The sequence below is a fragment of the Anarhichas minor genome, unplaced genomic scaffold, assembly GCF_050575085.1.
Source record: "Anarhichas minor isolate MPS153535 unplaced genomic scaffold, ASM5057508v1 ptg000137l, whole genome shotgun sequence".
Lineage (NCBI taxonomy): Eukaryota > Metazoa > Chordata > Actinopteri > Perciformes > Anarhichadidae > Anarhichas > Anarhichas minor.
In genome coordinates, this window is record NW_027466583.1 from 490,724 (window position 1) to 509,196 (window position 18,473).

Genomic DNA, 18,473 nt, shown 5'->3' on the forward strand with positions numbered 1-18,473 from the left:
CATACTCCTGCTAACATACTCTGCTAACACTAACATACTCTGCTAACACTAGCATACTCGGCTGACGCAAACACACTCTGCTAACACTAGCATACTCTGCTAACACTAGCATACTCGGCTGATACCAACATACTCTGCTAACACTAGCATACTCTGCTAATACTAGCATACTCTGCTAACACTAGCATACTCGGCTGACGCCAACATACTCTGCTAACACTCGCATACTCTGCTAATACTAGCATACTCTGCTAACACTAGCATACTCGGCTGATGCCAACATACTCTGCTAACACTAGCATACTCTGCTGACCTAACGCTAACATACTCGGCTGACGCCAACATACTCGGCTGACGCCAACATACTCTGCTAATGCTAACATACTCTGCTAACACTAGCATACTCTACTAACGCTAACATACTCTGCTAACGCTAGCATACTCTGCTATAACACGTTGAAGTAGGCACGTGCTGCTCCGTGTCTGGCTAATGTCTGGCGAGGTAAAGTTGTGATGAGTCTGTTCACAGGAAGCTAATCTAAAGTTAGCTTGTAGTTGTGCTAACGTTAGCCTGATTGTCATCTTGGTAACGTGTGTGTTAAGTCTTCAAGGCTCGATTGGTTGGTTTACGTAACGATGTTAGATAATGATGTCTCCATGTCAGTTCTGTTTGATATTGTATAATATATATTAAATAGCGGTTTCCTTTGACCGCCTGTATGTCGGCTCATTGTATTAAAGAGGTTAACAGTCGTAGTCTTGAGGCATCGCTGAAATAATCGATGTAAAGCAGAAGCTTCATGTGAGGATTCAGATGCTCCATCTGATGAAGTATTAAACAGGAAACACAACGAGAGCTGTATGGTCTGTATGTTTCTTACGGTGTAACGTAGGTTCATGACTTGATAACACACATGAAGAATAATCTGCTTTATCGTGGAAACTGTACAACATCCATCCATCCATCCATTTTCCTCCTCTTATCCGGGGTCGGGTCGTGGTGGCAGCAGGCCAAGCAGGCTGACCCAGACTTCCCTCTCACTGGCAACATGTTCCAGCTCATTCTGGGGGATCCCGAGGCGTTCCCAGGCCAGCTGGGAGATGTAATCCCTCCAGCGTGTTCTGGGTCTTCCCCGGGGTCTCTTCCCAGTTGGACGTGCCTGGAAAACCTCCAGTGGGAGGCGTCCAGGAGGCATCCTAATTAGATGCCCGAACCACCTCAGCACCCGTACAACATAAAACATTTTTATAGTAAGATGCAAGAAGAGCCCAGAGGAGGAGCCCAATAACGAAGAGCCCAAAGGGAAGGAGTCCGATAACGAAGAGCCCGAAGGGAAGGAGCCCGATAACGAAGAGCCCGATAACGAAGAGCCCGAAGGGAAGGAGCCCGATAACGAAGAGCCCAAAGGGAAGGAGCCCGATAACGAAGAGGCTAATAAAATAGAACTCGGGGAAGGAGCCCGGAGAAGGACCCCGAACACACATGTACACACAACAACACACACCAACAGACAAACTAAACCGTGTGGATGACTTGACAGACTGAGAGCTGATTAGTATTCAGTGTGTGTTTGTGTGACTGTTAGTATCAGCTCCGTCTCTGTGACAGCAGGTCAGGTGACACAAGCAGGAGCTTCTGATTGGACTGTCCAAAGTTCTCACACACACACACACGAACTGAGGAGAAGCTGACAGACGGACGGAGAGAGAAGAGAGAAGAAGAATAAAGAGGTTAGTAGATAAAGAGAAGAAGAATAAAGAGGTTAGTAGATAGAGAGAGAAGAAGAATAAAGAGGTTAGTAGATAGAGACCATGTCTGTTATAAACACTTAAAGGTTTAAAGTCTCTGTTCCAGCTGATCAATATCAGGACACGTTAACATGAGAAGCTCAACTGAAGAAGTAGAAGTCAGACCAGACAGCGTCACTGTGTCTGTTTACTGAGCTGTTAATAAAGTTAAGCAGATCAAACAACACGCTGACCTCTGACCCCTGTGAGGAACCAATCAGTGAGCTCCGCTGGAACCCAAAACCTTCATTCAGAACACCTGACGTCTGCTGCTCTGATACTTATTGATCTGATCAGTTTGTTACTGTCTGCAGGTCAACATGGACGCCATCAGGTGTCGTCTGACTCAGGTGAGCCTCAGGCCCGATGTACCCTAACCTACCAATAACCCGTTAATAATAATAATATATATAATAATGAATATATATAATAATAATAAATATATATAATAATAATATATATAATGATAACTATACTGATGATGATGCATTCTAACGTCACGCTATGAACTGTGGGTAATAAAGTGAGCATGAAAGAGTCCTCGAGGTCTTTGACATCGGGACAAGCTCCTCCCCCTCTTACCTGTAACCGTGGTTACACCTCTCTCTCTCTCTGCCCAGTCTTCCTCAGTGGGCGCGGCTGAGGATGATGAGGTGGGAGGAGCTCCGAGGGTGGAGATGAGCTTTGTGACATCAGAAGAGGAGGAGGAGGCAGAGCCCAGCAGTGACATCACAGCATTGGTGCGGCGGTATCGCCATGGTTACCAGAAAGCCGGCTTGTTCCTGTGTGTGTGCGTCGTCATCGTCTTCACCACCGGTACACACACACACACACACACACCTCCACTGATTAGTTAGATCATGTGATTAAAGTGGGCGTGGTCTCTCTCTCTCAGCGTTCCTATTGGCCTACGCAGTGTTTGGTGGCCGGTACCACTGCTCCCTGGTGGGGGGGGATGAGGAGCAGGGAGGCGGGGCTAAGCCACCTGCCGAGGGAGGGGCGGGGCTTTACCTGGGCGAGCTGAGGCTGATGATGAGGAGGCTGCTGCAGGATGAAGATATCCACAACACAGTCAGGTGGTGATTATAAGATGAATGTGCTCTCAGTTCAGGCAGACGGGATCACCAGGAGCTGGTCTGGGATCCGTCCCTCTCTTTTACTTCCTGTTTGTGTTTGTGTTTGTGGCCATCAGTCGAGTCAGCAGAGCCAATCATCCTCCAGGTTCCTCAGACGGGACGTCTCTGGCCTCAGAGGTCCTCCGTCGCTTCAGACTGCTGCAGATGGATCACACCTGGACCGAGTCTCTGTACGCCACGCTGCAGTTCCCCCACAGGTGAGTAGATGGTGCGGACGCCTCTTCAGAGGTTAGAGAGTGTGTTTGTGTGTTTGTTTATTTGTTTGTTTGTGTGTGCAGGTCTCAGAGGAGCTCTCTGTGGCTGGTGGACTCTGCAGGACTGATCTCAGAGCAGATCCCCCTGAACCCGTCTGACTACTGTCCATACAGCGCCACAGGAAGTACCACGGTGAGACAGGAAGACGGGATGTCTTTGTCACCATGGTAACCACAAACCCAGGTGTCCTGACCTGTCTCCATGTCTCTCTGTAGGGGGGCGTGGTCTACGCCAACTACGGCCGCCCGGAGGACTTTAAGTGGCTGGAGAGCGCCGGTGTGTCCGTGGTTGGCTGTGTGGTGGTGATGCGTGTCGGGGGCGGGGTCAGTTTCGCTGAGAAGGTCTGGTTGGCCGAGAGGAGCGGAGCGGGCGGAGCTTTGATCTACCCCGACCCCGCCGACCTGCCGCAGGACCCCCGACGACTCGGACTGAACCCGCACACCGCCGTGTCTGAACACGTAACGCACACACATTCAGAGAAACACACACAGGTGTTCCATGTCTGGCTGCTCCCGACCAATCAGCATCCCCCTCTGTGTCGTCCAATCACAGGTCCACCTGGGGTCAGGTGACCCCTTCACCCCCGGCTTCCCGTCCTTCAATCACACTCAGTTCCCACCCATCCAGTCCTCCGGCCTGCCCCTCATCCCAGTGCTGCCAATCAGTGCCACCGTGGCCGCCAAGCTGCTCAGGTAAGCCCCGCCCCCCCAGGTTACCTGCTCAGGTAAGCCCCGCCCCCTCAGGTTACCTGCTCAGGTGTTGCCATGACCTCACTGCGTGTCCTTTGTGTCTCAGCCAGCTGGCAGGTGCGTCCTGTCCTCCGTCGTGGCGTGGTCGGCTGCCGTACGTGCGCTGCGTGGTCGGTCCGGAGTTCAGCTCTGGTCGCAGAGTCGCGATGTCGGTCCACAACGTGATGACGCCGGTCCTGCTGAACAACATCTTCTCGTCTCTGGAGGGCCGGGGGGAGCCAGGTACAGGTCTGTAGTCTGGATCTCCATGAACCGAAGACTCTCTAATGAAGATCTCTCTCTCTGTCAGACCACTACATCATCCTGGGAGCTCAGAGGGACTCGCTGGGTCCGGGAGCCGTGACGTCTGGAGTTGGAACGGCGATCCTCCTGGAGCTGGCTCGGACTTTCTCCGCCATGGTGAAGAACGGTAAGACTCACCTGGAGACAGGTGTGTGCTCACTGTGTAGGTGAGGTGTTGCTCTGTGGTCAACGTGTCTGTGTGTGTTTGCAGGTTTCAGTCCCAGACGGAGTCTGCTGTTCGTCAGCTGGGACGCTGGAGATTTTGGGAACGTCGGAGCCACTGAATGGCTGGAGGTTTGTCCAATCAGAAGTGTGTACTCAGTCCTCTGCCTGTCACCAGTTGTGATTGCCATAGTAACCAGTGACCTCTCTGTGCCAGGGTTACCTGTCCATGCTCCACCTGAAGGCTGTGGCCTACTTCAGTCTGGACCAGGCTATCATGGGTAACGGCTCCCAGCCAATCACAGGAGACCTTGTTTAAACTGCCAATCAGCTGATCAGATGCAGTAAAGTAGTGTGTGTCTGCAGGTGATGACGTCCTGTCGGCCTACACCAGTCCTCTGCTGGTGGACCTGCTGGATGCCGCCATCAGACAGGTGTGTGTGTGTGTTTCAGTGCTGCTTTAATGACATCACGTTTCCTCCTGTGGAGCTATTTTCCTTAAACAGCATCCTATTGAGTTGGAACCACTTGTCCACTGTTGTTGACCATATGTCAATTTCATGAAAACAAGTCCTTTAGAAGGGTTTTCTGGGGACCAACAACAACCCACATGAGTCCAGGACTGTGAAGGAAACATTCCCTCATGGTCGTTGCTTGAAAATCTAAATCTGACATTTGTTTTGGGGGGTCATGGAGGCCAAATGGCAAGAATTGTCCCAAATGGCAGAGGGACAATTGGGACAATTTCTTATTATTTTTTCATATTGTTAATGAAGATAGATTAATGAAAACTTTTCCAATTCAAAGATACGCTCATAGAGATTAACTGACCAACATCCATAGCTGCAAGGTAAAGTCCCCAAAACAGGCAAAAAAGGTCAAAATGTCACCATTTTCCCTTATTCATCGTGATTGTTTGACACATGTAAAATGTTCACAACATGTGACGGGATGTGGTGAAGCTGTTTGATCCAGATGTTTCCCGGGTGTTGATGTGTGAAAAGGTGGAGCACCGAAACATGCAGGTCAGAGCATCTACAGCCAGGCGAAGCGAGAGGGAGGCAGCTGGAGGATGTGAGACACACGACATCATCGATATCTGCAAATCTATTTAAAATCAAGATGTAGAGAACATTGATTCATGAAGTGAACTCTCCTCCTCAGTATCAAGCCCTTGTTTCCTCCTGTGGAGCTATTTTCCTTAAACAGCATCCTATTGAGTTGGAACCATCAGGGACGTGCGGTCAGGTGAGGCTCTGCCTCCCCTGACCTCATGAAAAGTAAAAAACAAATAATGATTTTTAAAAATAACATTTATCCACTGATCTGTGCTATAAATGTAATTTCTGTATGATTTCAATAATTTTAAGCCTTTTTAGAGTCAAAATCGCTGAATTTGCGCATGTCCTGTTTAAACAGTTTAAACAGAGGAGACACGTGAGGTGAGGCAGCGATGAGATCTGCCTCACCTCAGATTGCGCAATCCCCACAAACTGGGTTGAGCGCGCGGCTTTTGCTTTCTCATTGTTTGTCACCACTGTGATATTTGTTGACACTTGTATTATATGTCCTTTATTACCATAGCACAGGTCATGTATTTCACGTATGTGTAGAACATATTTAGTCTTGCTGATCTGACAGAAGCCGCAGTGAAACAGCACAGAGGGGAGGCACACAGTACCTCTGCCTCACTGAAGGGGGCGTGCGAGAGCCCACGGGTCGGGTTTATGCTTGTAGTTCCGTTACTCTTCTTCTACACTTCTCTTCTTCTTCTTATATTTAGCTTTGACTGCAAACATTTAAGATTAAATATCTTTGAACAATACTCAAAAAACAGGGAAATATGACCAAATCAACAGCAATTCAACGGCGGACAGGTAAAGTGTCTGTTGTTCTCTTTATAAATCTGTGGTTGTTACACAGATTATCGCGGGATCTCGCGACTTTCGCGAGCGCTCCGCTTCTGAAACAGGTTGGTGGGCAGGTCGCAGATCGCGCGCACACGCTCCTGGTGCATTCAAATATGTACCTTACCTGTGTGTGTGTGTGTAAAGAATGCTGATATAAAACACAAGTAGTCAATGTGTAAGCTGCCAATTGAATGGTGATTTAAGATGCTCTATATTGGGTTCACATATTTGTAAATCTGACTCTGAAAGATCGAGTCAGTGCCTCACCAGCCACGAACCTCACCGCACGTCACTGTTATTCATAGTGATTGTTTGACACATGTAAAAATGGTCACAACATGTGACGGGATGTGGTGAAGCTGCTTGATCCAGATGTTTCCCGGGTGTTGATGTGTGAAAAGGTGGAGCATCCGAAACATGCAGGTCAGAGCATCTACAGCCAGGCGGAGCGAGAGGGAGGCAGCTGGAGGATGTGAGACACACGACATCATCGATATCTGCAAATCTATTTCAGATCAATCTGTAGAGAACATTGATTCATGAAGTGAACTCTCCTCCTCAGTATCAAGCCCTTGTTTCTGAACAGCGGAGCGTACAGTTTCACAGCGTTTGCAGGAGTTCCAGCGATGGAACTCAGATTTACTGAGGTAAGCCGTGTTCTTTAACTCACCACGCCGCCGCGTACAACGAGTACTCGTCACCGGTTTGTGTGTGATCCGTCTGTCCGTCCGTCCAGGAGCGAGCGTACCCGTTCATCAACACGCCGCTGGACAGCGCCTCCCGCCTGCAGGAGGTGCTGGGTGGTCGTCTGGGGGTCACGGGGCGGAGCTTAGGGGAGCTGGTGGGGGAGATGGTGCTGCGATTGGCCCACGACAGCATCCTGCCGCTACGCATCACTTCCTACGCTCACACGGTGCTGCAGCTCAGCGCTCAGCTCAACAAGCACTCTGCTGAGCTGCAGGTAGGCGGTCCTATATGTGTATATATATATATATATATGTATACACATGAAGTATATATTATAGGGTCCTAACAACGTGTCTGTCTTCAGTCCAGAGGTTTGTCTCCTCACTGGGTTTTCAGCGCCAGAGGAGATTACAGCCGAGCAGCCGAGACGCTGCAGAGAGCCATCGAGTACAGCGACCTGCACGACCCGACCGCCGCCCGCTACTACAACACACGCATCATGAGGGTACAAGTACTACAAACACACGCATCATGAGGGTACAAGTACTGCAACACACGCATCATGAGGGTACAAGTACTACAAACACACGCATCATGAGGGTACAAGTACTACAAACACGCATCATGAGGGTACAATTACTACAACACACGCATCACGCATCTTCCTCTTCTTTTATGTGGGCAATCTCTCACCCAATGACCTTCTCTCCCGCATACGTAGCACTTCCCTCTACCTACAGGTCTTTCGTACCCCCCTCTGTAGTTACCTCTCCCTCTGGTGACTGCACGTGCACATCCTCTGCCTCTGTAATGTGGTGGAGGTTGGTAGTACACCACTGTGGGGGCCGGTTCTGCTGGATTTGGTTGGTATGAGGTCGGGGGTGCAGCTGGATATTGGGGCTGTTGAGAGGCCTGAGCCTTGGCTACGGCCATCTGTTTCTTGGCCTGATGTTTTCTACTTATTTCTCTGTCCGCCTCCGCTATTTGAAGTTTTAGCAGGCGCAGCTTCATTCTCTTCAGATCTTCCTGTCCACTTGTCTCCTCAGTTTGATGTCTCTGGTTGTGGTGAGTGAGGTGTTCCCTCCACATGGCATCTTCCATGTTGCTCAAGCCTACTACTCCTTCCAGCGCTGTTTGTACTGGTAGGGGCAGGTCCTTCTGCACAGTGTGTCGCCATACTGCAGTGGTGGCTTCATTGCCGTCATGTCTCCCCCCTGTGGCCACATGCCACTCCACTTCTGCTCTTTTTAGATACTGATGCATCTCTTCTTCTAGTTTTATCTTCAATCCACTGAGGGAAGTCATGTTTAGTTTCGTGGGCCAGATGCTTCTCATCGTTTCCCAGTAGATTCCTCGGAAGTTGTAGAATGGGGTCTGGTCCACTCTGCGGGCCGTTCCTGTTCCTGCTTCTAGGGCATTTAACTTTATTGTCCCCTCTGTGCGGATAATCATGGCCCGTATGTCTCCCAGTGCCAATTTATCCGCTGCCGTGAGTTTTTCAAAGAGACGGATCCAAGAGCTAGCTCCTCCTCCCAGCGGTGGCAGTGCCTTCTCCAGTGTGTCCATGTCTCGATGTCCCCATGGCACATACTCAGCTTGTCCATTGGATTTCACCAGCAAGGGGTACTGTTGGGTCAGGGCTAATGGTGGCATCTCATCTCTTACAGGACAAAACCAGTCTGCATAGCATTCTGGTTCCTTCCTTTTCCTGCTGGACCGTCTGGGAAGTGGACAACCTCCGGCTGCTCCACTTACCTCTTCTCTTCTGTCCTCCTCAGTGTCGTCAAGGGTGTCATCATCACTTGTGGCGGCTCTCTGTCTGTTTCTGGGTTTTACGAACAAATAACCGTCTGTCTTATACTCACCACTCCCCATCTTCCACTCCTGTTTTATCTTTTTTCCCTCTTCTTCTTCTCTGCACCCCATTCGCCCTGCTTCGTCCTGGCAGCTCCCTGGAGTCTCCACGTCCATATCCAATGTTTTCCCCCTTTACTCTGTAACGGGTGCCTGGATTGAGGGTTTTAACAGAGGGATAGATTATTCTGCACTCCTTCCTTCCATACGTCAGGGGAGGTGAGGGAAGCTCCGTCTGCCCGTGTGCTTCTGTCAGCACTGATGGGTATATTGGTGTGTAGACAGGGTTGTCAGGTCTGGGAGTGGTGATGGGTTTGAAGTCTGTCTCTTTCAGGACCTCAGGTAGTCCCACAGTACTAAAAACCAAAAAATGTGAGTAGCACCTATACGAAAACTGTTTTAAATGTGGATCTATCTCTACAACAAAATTGCACACTACATATCCCCCCCTTTGCCACGCTATCTCTGCTGTAAGAGATCACGTGGCAATTGCGTAGGTGCATCCATACATCATTTTTTAATAATTGAATCCCCTTGTTACTGTACAGATTACCAGGACCCTCGGTGTGTCTAGTCAGTGAAGTGAGTCCGAGTTGCTGCCAGTCAGACATGTCCTTTCACACCATTCCTGGGCCTCGTACCAGAACTCATGTGGAATCTCCCCCCTTGACAACTTCAGATTTTGTGGGGACAGAAACAGCAGCAGTATATTTTGACCAATAAACTCTAAATGTGACGTGAAGTGAATCAGCCTGCATGTGACATTCTAAACATTTTTACCTTAATAGTTAACGTGACTTGCTGTAACCTTCTAAATCCTTCAATCTCATTCAAATACATGTGCTACGTGGGTGAGTGGTGTTTGTCTAGTTTCTAATGTGTGTATTAAATGTACAGGTTCGTCATCCAAAGAATCTAAAGTTAACTCAGCAGTAAATGTTAGAATACATCTTCGCTAGTACAAAGTTTGGGTACAAAGTTGTCTCATGTAGGGATAAAATGCAAAACTTTACAATCCAATTCTTAGATGTGTGTGCGACTCACCTCTGCATCAATTAATTTTCCTCTGCTCCAAACACACTCCAAGTTAATCACATTTATTCATAAGCAAAAATTGCCCCTTTCAAAGAACCCTAATTTAGTTCACCCTTAAATCCCATGTTGACAAAATAATACCATTTCCGGTAGCTAATCGTCAGCATGCTAACGACAAAACGACTCTTAAAAAACCTATTTCCCCCCACACGTGTCACCAAAATCACACACTACATTTCCACTAGAACGTGCTTTGTCCCCTCTAACAATCCACCGGTTATTTTCTTTACAATCACCCCCGTGTGTACTCACAATTGTATCTCCCCACAACGCTATCGCCAACACGGCAACAACGCTCATGACAAAACACAACTGCTACCGGACTTATTTCTCATTTACCCACCCCAAAAGTCCGTTAATATCTCGCATTCAAGCTCTCAAATGCTACCGAAGCTGTCCTGGCTCACCAGACCCTTCTTGTTCGTCTCTTTATCCCGTTTTGAACCACACCATTCAAAATCTCAATCTCTAGGCAAGGCCGGCGAGGTAGTCCGCGTACATCGGGCTCCTTTAGTGCAGGAATCCCCGACCCCCGACGGTCTAACTCCGCCGGTCCTACCTATACCGAGCAGTTTTGGTTCACCACACCCGAGAATACCCCGATCGGGACCTGAAGGGCCGCCACCCTTCAACGCTTACCGATTACGTACTCTCAGTCCGCGTAGCTTACCAAACGCTCTGAATCTCAGTATTGTCAATACTTACACTCAGTATTCTCAATACGTACTCTCAGTATTCTCAATACATACTCTCATTCTCTTTACTCATAATATTCCCCCTTATTGTCAGTACCCGTAAATAAGTTTGCAAACGCTTCACATAGCATAGCATAAATACACGCTACTCAGCTTCATGCGACTCACCACGTGTTCAGCTTCTGGTCGCAGACCACGGACATTTCTGGCTAAGATTCCTATATCTACCTACACAGATTTTATTAAAACGGTTCTGCGTACCTCTCGTTCGTGGCCACTCCAAAAATGTCCGTGGTTCATGACCGCAAGCCTGCACAAAACCAGTCGAAGAGGCCACTCATCTGGGGTGCCAAATTGTTAGGTTCATGGAACCTCTAGACTGTGTGGAAACCGCATGTAATCCAGCCTCTTACACAAAGAGAACCGGTTTCAATTATAAACAAAACATTTAATACCTCTCATGCTAAAACAATTGCATAGTGGAGTACATTATTTACAGTTACACCGAATATGACCTGCTCACCCCAATAGTCGTTACCACCCACTCAGTGGAACAGCAGCAAGAGGCCGGAATTTCTTTCTCTCCCGCCTTACATAGTTCAAAAAACATCCCATAATGTCCGTAGTTCCTATTGGCTAAATCCAGCTGGCTCCTCCTCCTCGCAGGACCCTCGCACGGGTATGACCTGTAATTGCCTGTCTAGAAATCTATCTGTCCCTTACTCCCAACATACTATTCTTTACAGTTTAAAACATTCAATGACTGTCTTTTATGGCTTAACACTTCTATGGTAAACATTCTATATAAAGATAAGGATTTGCAACTTTTGGCAAAAACCTTCACAAGCAAATATAAAGGTGCTACTAAAATACACTTCCAACTACAAATTCTAAAACACTTCTACAATTATGAATCTTCTAATTATGTATTCCAAAACACTTCTAATTATGATTTCTTATTTATGAATTATTAAACACTATTATAATTTCTTAAAGCACAGTTCTAAACCCAAATTTCCTACAGCATCATGAGGGTACAAGTACTACAACACACGCATCATGAGGGTACAAGTACTACAACACATGCATCATGAGGGTACAAGTACTACAACACACGCATCATGAGGGTACAAGTACTACAACACACGCATCATGAGGGTACAAGTACTACAACACACGCATCATGAGGGTACAAGTACTACAAACACTAGTACTACAACACACGCATCATGAGGGTACAAGTACTACAAACACTAGTACTACAACACGCATCATGAGGGTACAAGTACTACAACACACGCATCATGAGGGTACAAGTACTACAAACACTAGTACTACAACACATGCATCATGAGGGTACAAGTACTACAAACACTAGTACTACAACACACGCATCATGAGGGTACAAGTACTACAAACACTAGTACTACAACACACGCATCATGAGGGTACAAGTACTACAAACACTAGTACTACAACACACGCATTATGAGGGTACAAGTACTACAACACAAGCATCATGAGGGTACAAGTACTACAAACACTAGTACTACAACACACGCATCATGAGGGTACAAGTACTACAAACACTAGTACTACAACACACGCATTATGAGGGTACAAGTACTACAACACAAGCATCATGAGGGTACAAGTACTACAACACACGCATCATGAGGGTACAAGTACTACAAACACTGGTACTGATACTGCTCTGTGTCCCCTGTGTATACAGGTGGAGTACTACTTCCTGTCTCAGTACGTGTCCGTGGTAGAGACGCCGTTCCGTCATGTGATCCACGGTCGTGGTGACCTCACTCTGAGCGCGCTCAGTGAGCACCTGAGCCTCCTGACCTCTGACCCCGAACGCTTCGACGACAAATGCTTCAGACGACAACTCGCCTTCTTTACCTGGACGCTACAGGGGGCCGCCAACGCCCTGAGGGGGGACGTGTACTCTACACACACTCTACTGCACACTACTACACACTAGTACACACTACTACGCAACACACACTCTACTGCACACTACTACACACTAGTACACACTACTACAGGGGGCCGCCAACGCCCTGAGGGGGGACGTGTACTCTACACACACTCTACTGCACACTACTACACACTAGTACACAACACACACTCTACTGCACACTACTACACACTAGTATACACTAGTACACACTACTACACACTAGTACACTATACTGCACACTACTGCACACTAGTACACAACACACACACTACTACACACTAGTACACACTAATACACAACACACACACTACTACACACTAGTACACAACACACACACTAGTACACACTAGTACACAACACACACACTACTACACACTAGTACACACTGATACACACTAGTACACATTGATACACACTAGTACTTCCTAACACTGATGAAGACTAGATGATGACATCACTCTGTCGTTATTTAAAGTCATTGATTGTATCAACAGATTTGTAAAAATACTTATTAAATATTTAATTTACTCCTAAAGCATTTCTCTTTGATCTCTTTGACCTTTGACCTTCAGTCAGACAGGAAGTTCAGTATGAGTGACATCATCAGGAGCTGTAAGAATCGCTCTTTGAGAACCTGACAGGAACATGAGACACACCTGTGAGCTGAGAAACTCACTAAAGCTGCATGGAGGAGAGCAACGAGAGGAGTGAGAGCTTTAATGGAGGAGAACAACGAGAGGAGAGAGAGCTTTAATGGAGGAGAACAACGAGAGGAGAGAGAGCTCTAATGGAGAACAACGAGAGGAGAGAGAGATCTAATGGAGGAGAACGAGAGGAGTGAGAGCTTTAATGGAGGAGAACAACGAGAGGAGAGAGAGCTTTAATGGAGGAGAACAACGAGAGGAGAGAGAGCTCTAATGGAGGAGAACAACGAGAGGAGAGAGAGCTCTAATGGAGGAGAACAACGAGAGGAGTGAGAGCTATAATGGAGGAGAACAACGAGAGGAGAGAGAGCTCTAATGGAGGAGAACAACGAGAGGAGAGAGAGCTCTAATGGAGGAGAACGAGAGGAGAGAGAGCTCTAATGGAGGAGAACAACGAGAGGAGAGAGAGCTATAATGGAGGAGAACAACGAGAGGAGAGAGAGCTCTAATGGAGGAGAACATCGATAGGAGAGAGAGCTTTAATGGAGGAGAACAACGAGAGGAGAGAGAGCTTTAATGGAGGAGAACAACGAGAGGAGAGAGAGCTTTAATGGAGGAGAACATCGAGAGGAGAGAGAGCTTTAATGGAGGAGAACAACGAGAGGAGAGAGAGCTCTAATGGAGGAGAACAACGAGAGGAGAGAGAGCTCTAATGGAGGAGAACAACGAGAGGAGTGAGAGCTATAATGGAGGAGAACAACGAGAGGAGAGAGAGCTTTAATGGAGGAGAACAACGAGAGGAGAGAGAGCTTTAATGGAGGAGAACAACGAGAGGAGAGAGAGCTCTAATGGAGGAGAAAAATGAGAGGAGAGAGCTCTAATGGAGGAGAACATCGAGAGGAGAGAGAGCTTTAATGGAGGAGAACAACGAGAGGAGAGAGAGCTTTAATGGAGGAGAACAACGAGAGGAGAGAGAGCTTTAATGGAGGAGAACAACGAGACGAGAGAGAGCTCTAATGGAGTCATTGAAGTATGATTCAGTTTCTGGAGCCGTTACGCTCAAAATAAGAAATGTTGAAGAAGACTGAACTCAATCGGAGCAGCAAGGATCCATGAACCGGCTGGACACTCTGAGCTTTCTGGGAGGACCAGCCTTACTGGAGGAGTGCTGATCCCGGAGCAGGAGGTGAACAAGGACTCGTGTTCCTACAGCCTGGACCAGCATGAGGCTCCTTAACTTCAGGGATTCATCAAGATACGTCCCTTTAACTGAAACTCTCCAGACTTCTTCTTCTTCTGCTAGAAAGAACACTCACACGCTGGAATAAACTGAACTGAAATAAAATGAACTGCCATATATTCCCTTAGCTCTGGAATGGAACTACAACCCCCAACACTCACACACACACACAGACACACTCACTCACTCACTCACTCACACACACACACACTCACACTTCATCACTAACACATAAACTATTGACATTCTTGGAGTCCTCATTCATTTTATTACTCAATGAACATTAGATTAGATTAGATTTGTGTATCTGGACTCGGTCATGTGTTTTATTTGATTTAATGAACTTTTTTTGTGTTTAATTCTGTATTTGAGAAGAAACTCTCCGTTTGATCTGATTCATGATGTGTGTGTACAATACACGTGACTTCAATGAAACGCGTTCATTGGTTGAGTTTTGCTCACGTTGCATGTAGTCGTCGGGTTAGTTCTCTTAGTGTTCACAGTGATATCCGTTTATTAAATTGACGGGTAGCATTTCCATTATTCTCCGGTCTGGAGCCCAACGTGTCTTTGAATAGTTGTGAGGACAGCAGCATTTAAAATCAGTTCTTTGTTGGACAGGAAGCCAGTGCAGAGACCTCAGACCAGGACTGATGTGATCCTCTCTCCTGGTCTCAGTGAGGACTTGAGCTGCAGCGTTGTGACTGACTTGTTACAGAGACCTGTGAACACTCCGTTACAGTCGTCCAGTCTGCTGGAGAGGAATGCATGGACAGGTTTTACCTGTTGAGACATCAGTCCTCTAGTCCTCTAGTCCTCGATGTGTTCTTCAGGTGACAGGAGGCTGGTTCTGTAATAGTCTTGATGAGGCTGTTCAGGTTCAGGTCTGAATCCAGAACTACAGGTTGCTGGCTTGTTTGTAGTTTTTAACGTCAGTGATTGAAGCTGAGCGCTGACTTTCAGTTGCTCGTCCTGACTGAAGACATCAGAACTGTTGTTTACGGCCAAGACGTTGTTCAGCTGTTTCACTTATTTCACTTTAAAGATGTGAGGTTTGATATTGTTCTATAATGTTTCATTGTTGTGGAGTCTAAACGATCCTTCTTTAGGAGCGTTTAATAACCTGAGACACCTGAGAGAAGGGATGTGACCACTGATGGTCATGCAGTTTGAAACATCTTATAAAAAGTGTGTTGGTAGAACATCCAAGCAGCAGGAGGATGACTTCACATGTTGTATCATGTCTTCCAGGCTTCTACGGTCGATTGAATGAAACTGTGTCATGATGTTTGAATGGATGTTATTCAGAGATGGAGACAACACACATCCTGTGGCTGCTGTGGAGGCACTGACTGACTGACTGACTGACTGACTGACTGACTGGAGCTCAGCAGCTACTGACTCTGGAGGGTTTGTTAGCCTGTCAACGGTAGCCAATGAGACGCGTGTGTTGTTATTGTTGGAATGCTGTTAAGCATTCCAACTATTGTTCTTCAAATCTTTATACTTCTTCTTATTTTTATATTTCTTCCGTACACTTTTTGAAACTCTTCTGCTCCTTCATATTTTAAGCTACAGAAACCGTTCAACTATCAAAATGTTCAGCTCTTTCAGCAGAGGGGTGCTATGACTTTTCATATTTCTAACCTTTAAACTTTATGAATTATTAAGCTTTTTGCAATTTTTTTTTTGAATGGGTTTCTATGGAGAAAATGTTCAAATCCTCTTCATCTTTCAAATCCTTCTACTTCCTCATACTTTCAGCTACAGACACCATTTAAACTTTAAAATGTTGAGAAAACCCTGATCTATTGCTGCATTATTCAGCTTTTTGATATCTTTTATACTTTTTGAACTGCAGCAGTTTAACTTTTATGATTTTTTCAGCCCTTTTCTGCTTTTATAATGGGTGTGTATTGCGCAGCTTAGAGTGCGTGATGTCACCGCTAGAGTGAAGAGCAGCTTGAGATTCTTGTGAAAAAAACATTTGTATTTTGCCACTGTGTCCACAATCTTCACTCTTCATGCATAATTTCTGGATGTAGAAGTAGCTAATCTTGTCCTTGTCGTAGACAAATGACTGTGGAATCCCACAGATTTACACATTTGACACAGAAGCCTGTAATTGAGAGGAAAACCAACTTTCTGCTCCATAGAGACCAATGTTACATTTTGCTTCAAACACATCTTCCACAGAACACGGTACCCCATTTCTAAATCGCCAGTTCAGCCACATTTTTTACACTACAGACACAATTTTTACAGGATCTGTTCTTCAACTCATCCTTCCTCTCATTTATTAATATCGGAGCAATAGGAGCTACGGTTATGGGAGTTTTGAGGATTTGTTTGAGAGGTGTTTCCCTGTTTAATCTCCATGAAAAGGCTGCAAGGACACAGGTGTTTCTGATTAAGCTCATTAGTGATGTTGATAAACACAGACTCACAGACACACACGCACTCCTCTCTCTCTCTCTCTCTCTCTCTCTCTCTCTGTGTCTCTCTCTCATACAGTCATTCAGGTTCTTAGAGATCTTTAGAGGATCCCCCCCCCACACACACCCCATTTTAAAATAAAAGCCCCACAGAATGATTTCTAACTGAAATGCTTATGATGAAGCCTGACATTTAATAACCTGTTTATGTTTATCTAACATTATGAGTCCATCTCTCCCCCCCCCCCCCCACACCCCATTTCAAAATAAAAGCCCCACAGAGTGAATTGTAACTGAAATGCTTGTGATGAAGCCTGTCATTTAATAACCTCTGTTTATGTGTCAAACATTATGATTATGTCTCCTCTCCTCACCCAGCCCCACCCTTTCAAAATAAAAGCCCCATGGATTAACTGTATGTAAACATTAAGCTCAAAATTAGACTTTTTCAAATACTGCCATTACTATTACTACTACTACTACTGTTATATTATATACTACGACCACTACTACAGCTATTACTACTACTACTTCTACTACTTATTATAATGCTACTAATACTTCTACTACTAATAATACTTCTACTACAACTACAACTTCTAGTACTACTACTACAAATATCACTACTGCTGACATTTTTTAAGCCACAGAAACCGTTCGAATATCAAAATGTTCAGCTCTTTCAGGAGAGGGGTGCTTTGACTTTTCATATTTGTAATCTTTTAACTTTTTGAATTATTAAGCTATTTGCAATTTTCTTTTGAATGGGATCTCTATGGAGAAAATCTTCAAATCCTGTTAAACTTCTTCAACTTTCAAAGCCTTCTTCTCATACTTTCAGCTACATATGACTTCATATTTGTAATCTTTCAACTTTTTGCAATTTTTTTTAAATTGGATATCTATTTTCAGCAATGTTTTTGAGATTCATTTCAGCTTTCAGCATTCCAACGCATTTTCAGCAGGAAATGCATTTTCTAGTTGTTTCTGGTTATGACGTCAGAGAAGAAGGACTGACTTGTCACACTGAACCTGGAGATTTGTTTTTCTCCTCCTGCGCTCAGCTTTCCGACACTCGTTTCTCTCTTCTGACCAGCAAAGCATCTCTCCAAGGAGGTCTTTGCTCAACGAGACAACCTTCACTTTAGTGGCTTCAGTGGGTTCAATATCATCTTTAACTTTAGAATGAAGTTCTTCTAAAGCTCATTGGCTGAGGTGCAGAGAGGGCTGGTGTGGAGCAGAACCTCTGAATAAACACTTCTCTGATGTTTTCAGAGAACCTCGGTTTGGACTTTTGTGTGTAATGCTTTGTGTGTAGTGTTCACACCAAACGCGGCGCGATGAATTCGCGTCCATCGCACCGCCGGTCTCGCGGGGACTATTTGTGTTCATCGGAGAGGGGGCGTGGCTTATCGCCCTGAAAGCCGTTCAACTGTCCGCCATTAATCATGGAAAAAATAACCTCTATTTCTGCTTAGTACGTGTTGTGGAAGTCACAGATATCCCGGGAAACTAAACGTCATGTCTGGTTCATAACATAGTATCGAGCTGTATTCACTGTGTCTAGTG

General features: G+C 46.1%; 1 protein-coding gene across 1 annotated transcript; it reads left to right on the forward strand.

Annotated features, from left to right (window-relative positions):
* The first annotated feature begins 911 nt into the window (after positions 1-911).
* On the forward strand, positions 912-13,095 carry tfr2 (transferrin receptor 2). Its single transcript, XM_076085031.1, has 18 exons — positions 912-1,731; positions 2,103-2,138; positions 2,409-2,604; positions 2,684-2,864; positions 2,981-3,121; positions 3,203-3,311; positions 3,395-3,637; positions 3,732-3,871; positions 3,975-4,150; positions 4,218-4,337; positions 4,422-4,504; positions 4,590-4,653; positions 4,739-4,806; positions 6,684-6,754; positions 6,845-6,929; positions 7,019-7,243; positions 7,334-7,474; positions 12,349-13,095. Exons 2-18 carry the CDS (start codon positions 2,109-2,111, stop codon positions 12,604-12,606), a joined length of 2,331 nt encoding a protein of 776 aa, XP_075941146.1. The 5' UTR covers positions 912-1,731; positions 2,103-2,108; the 3' UTR covers positions 12,607-13,095.
* The last annotated feature ends 5,378 nt before the right edge of the window (positions 13,096-18,473 follow it).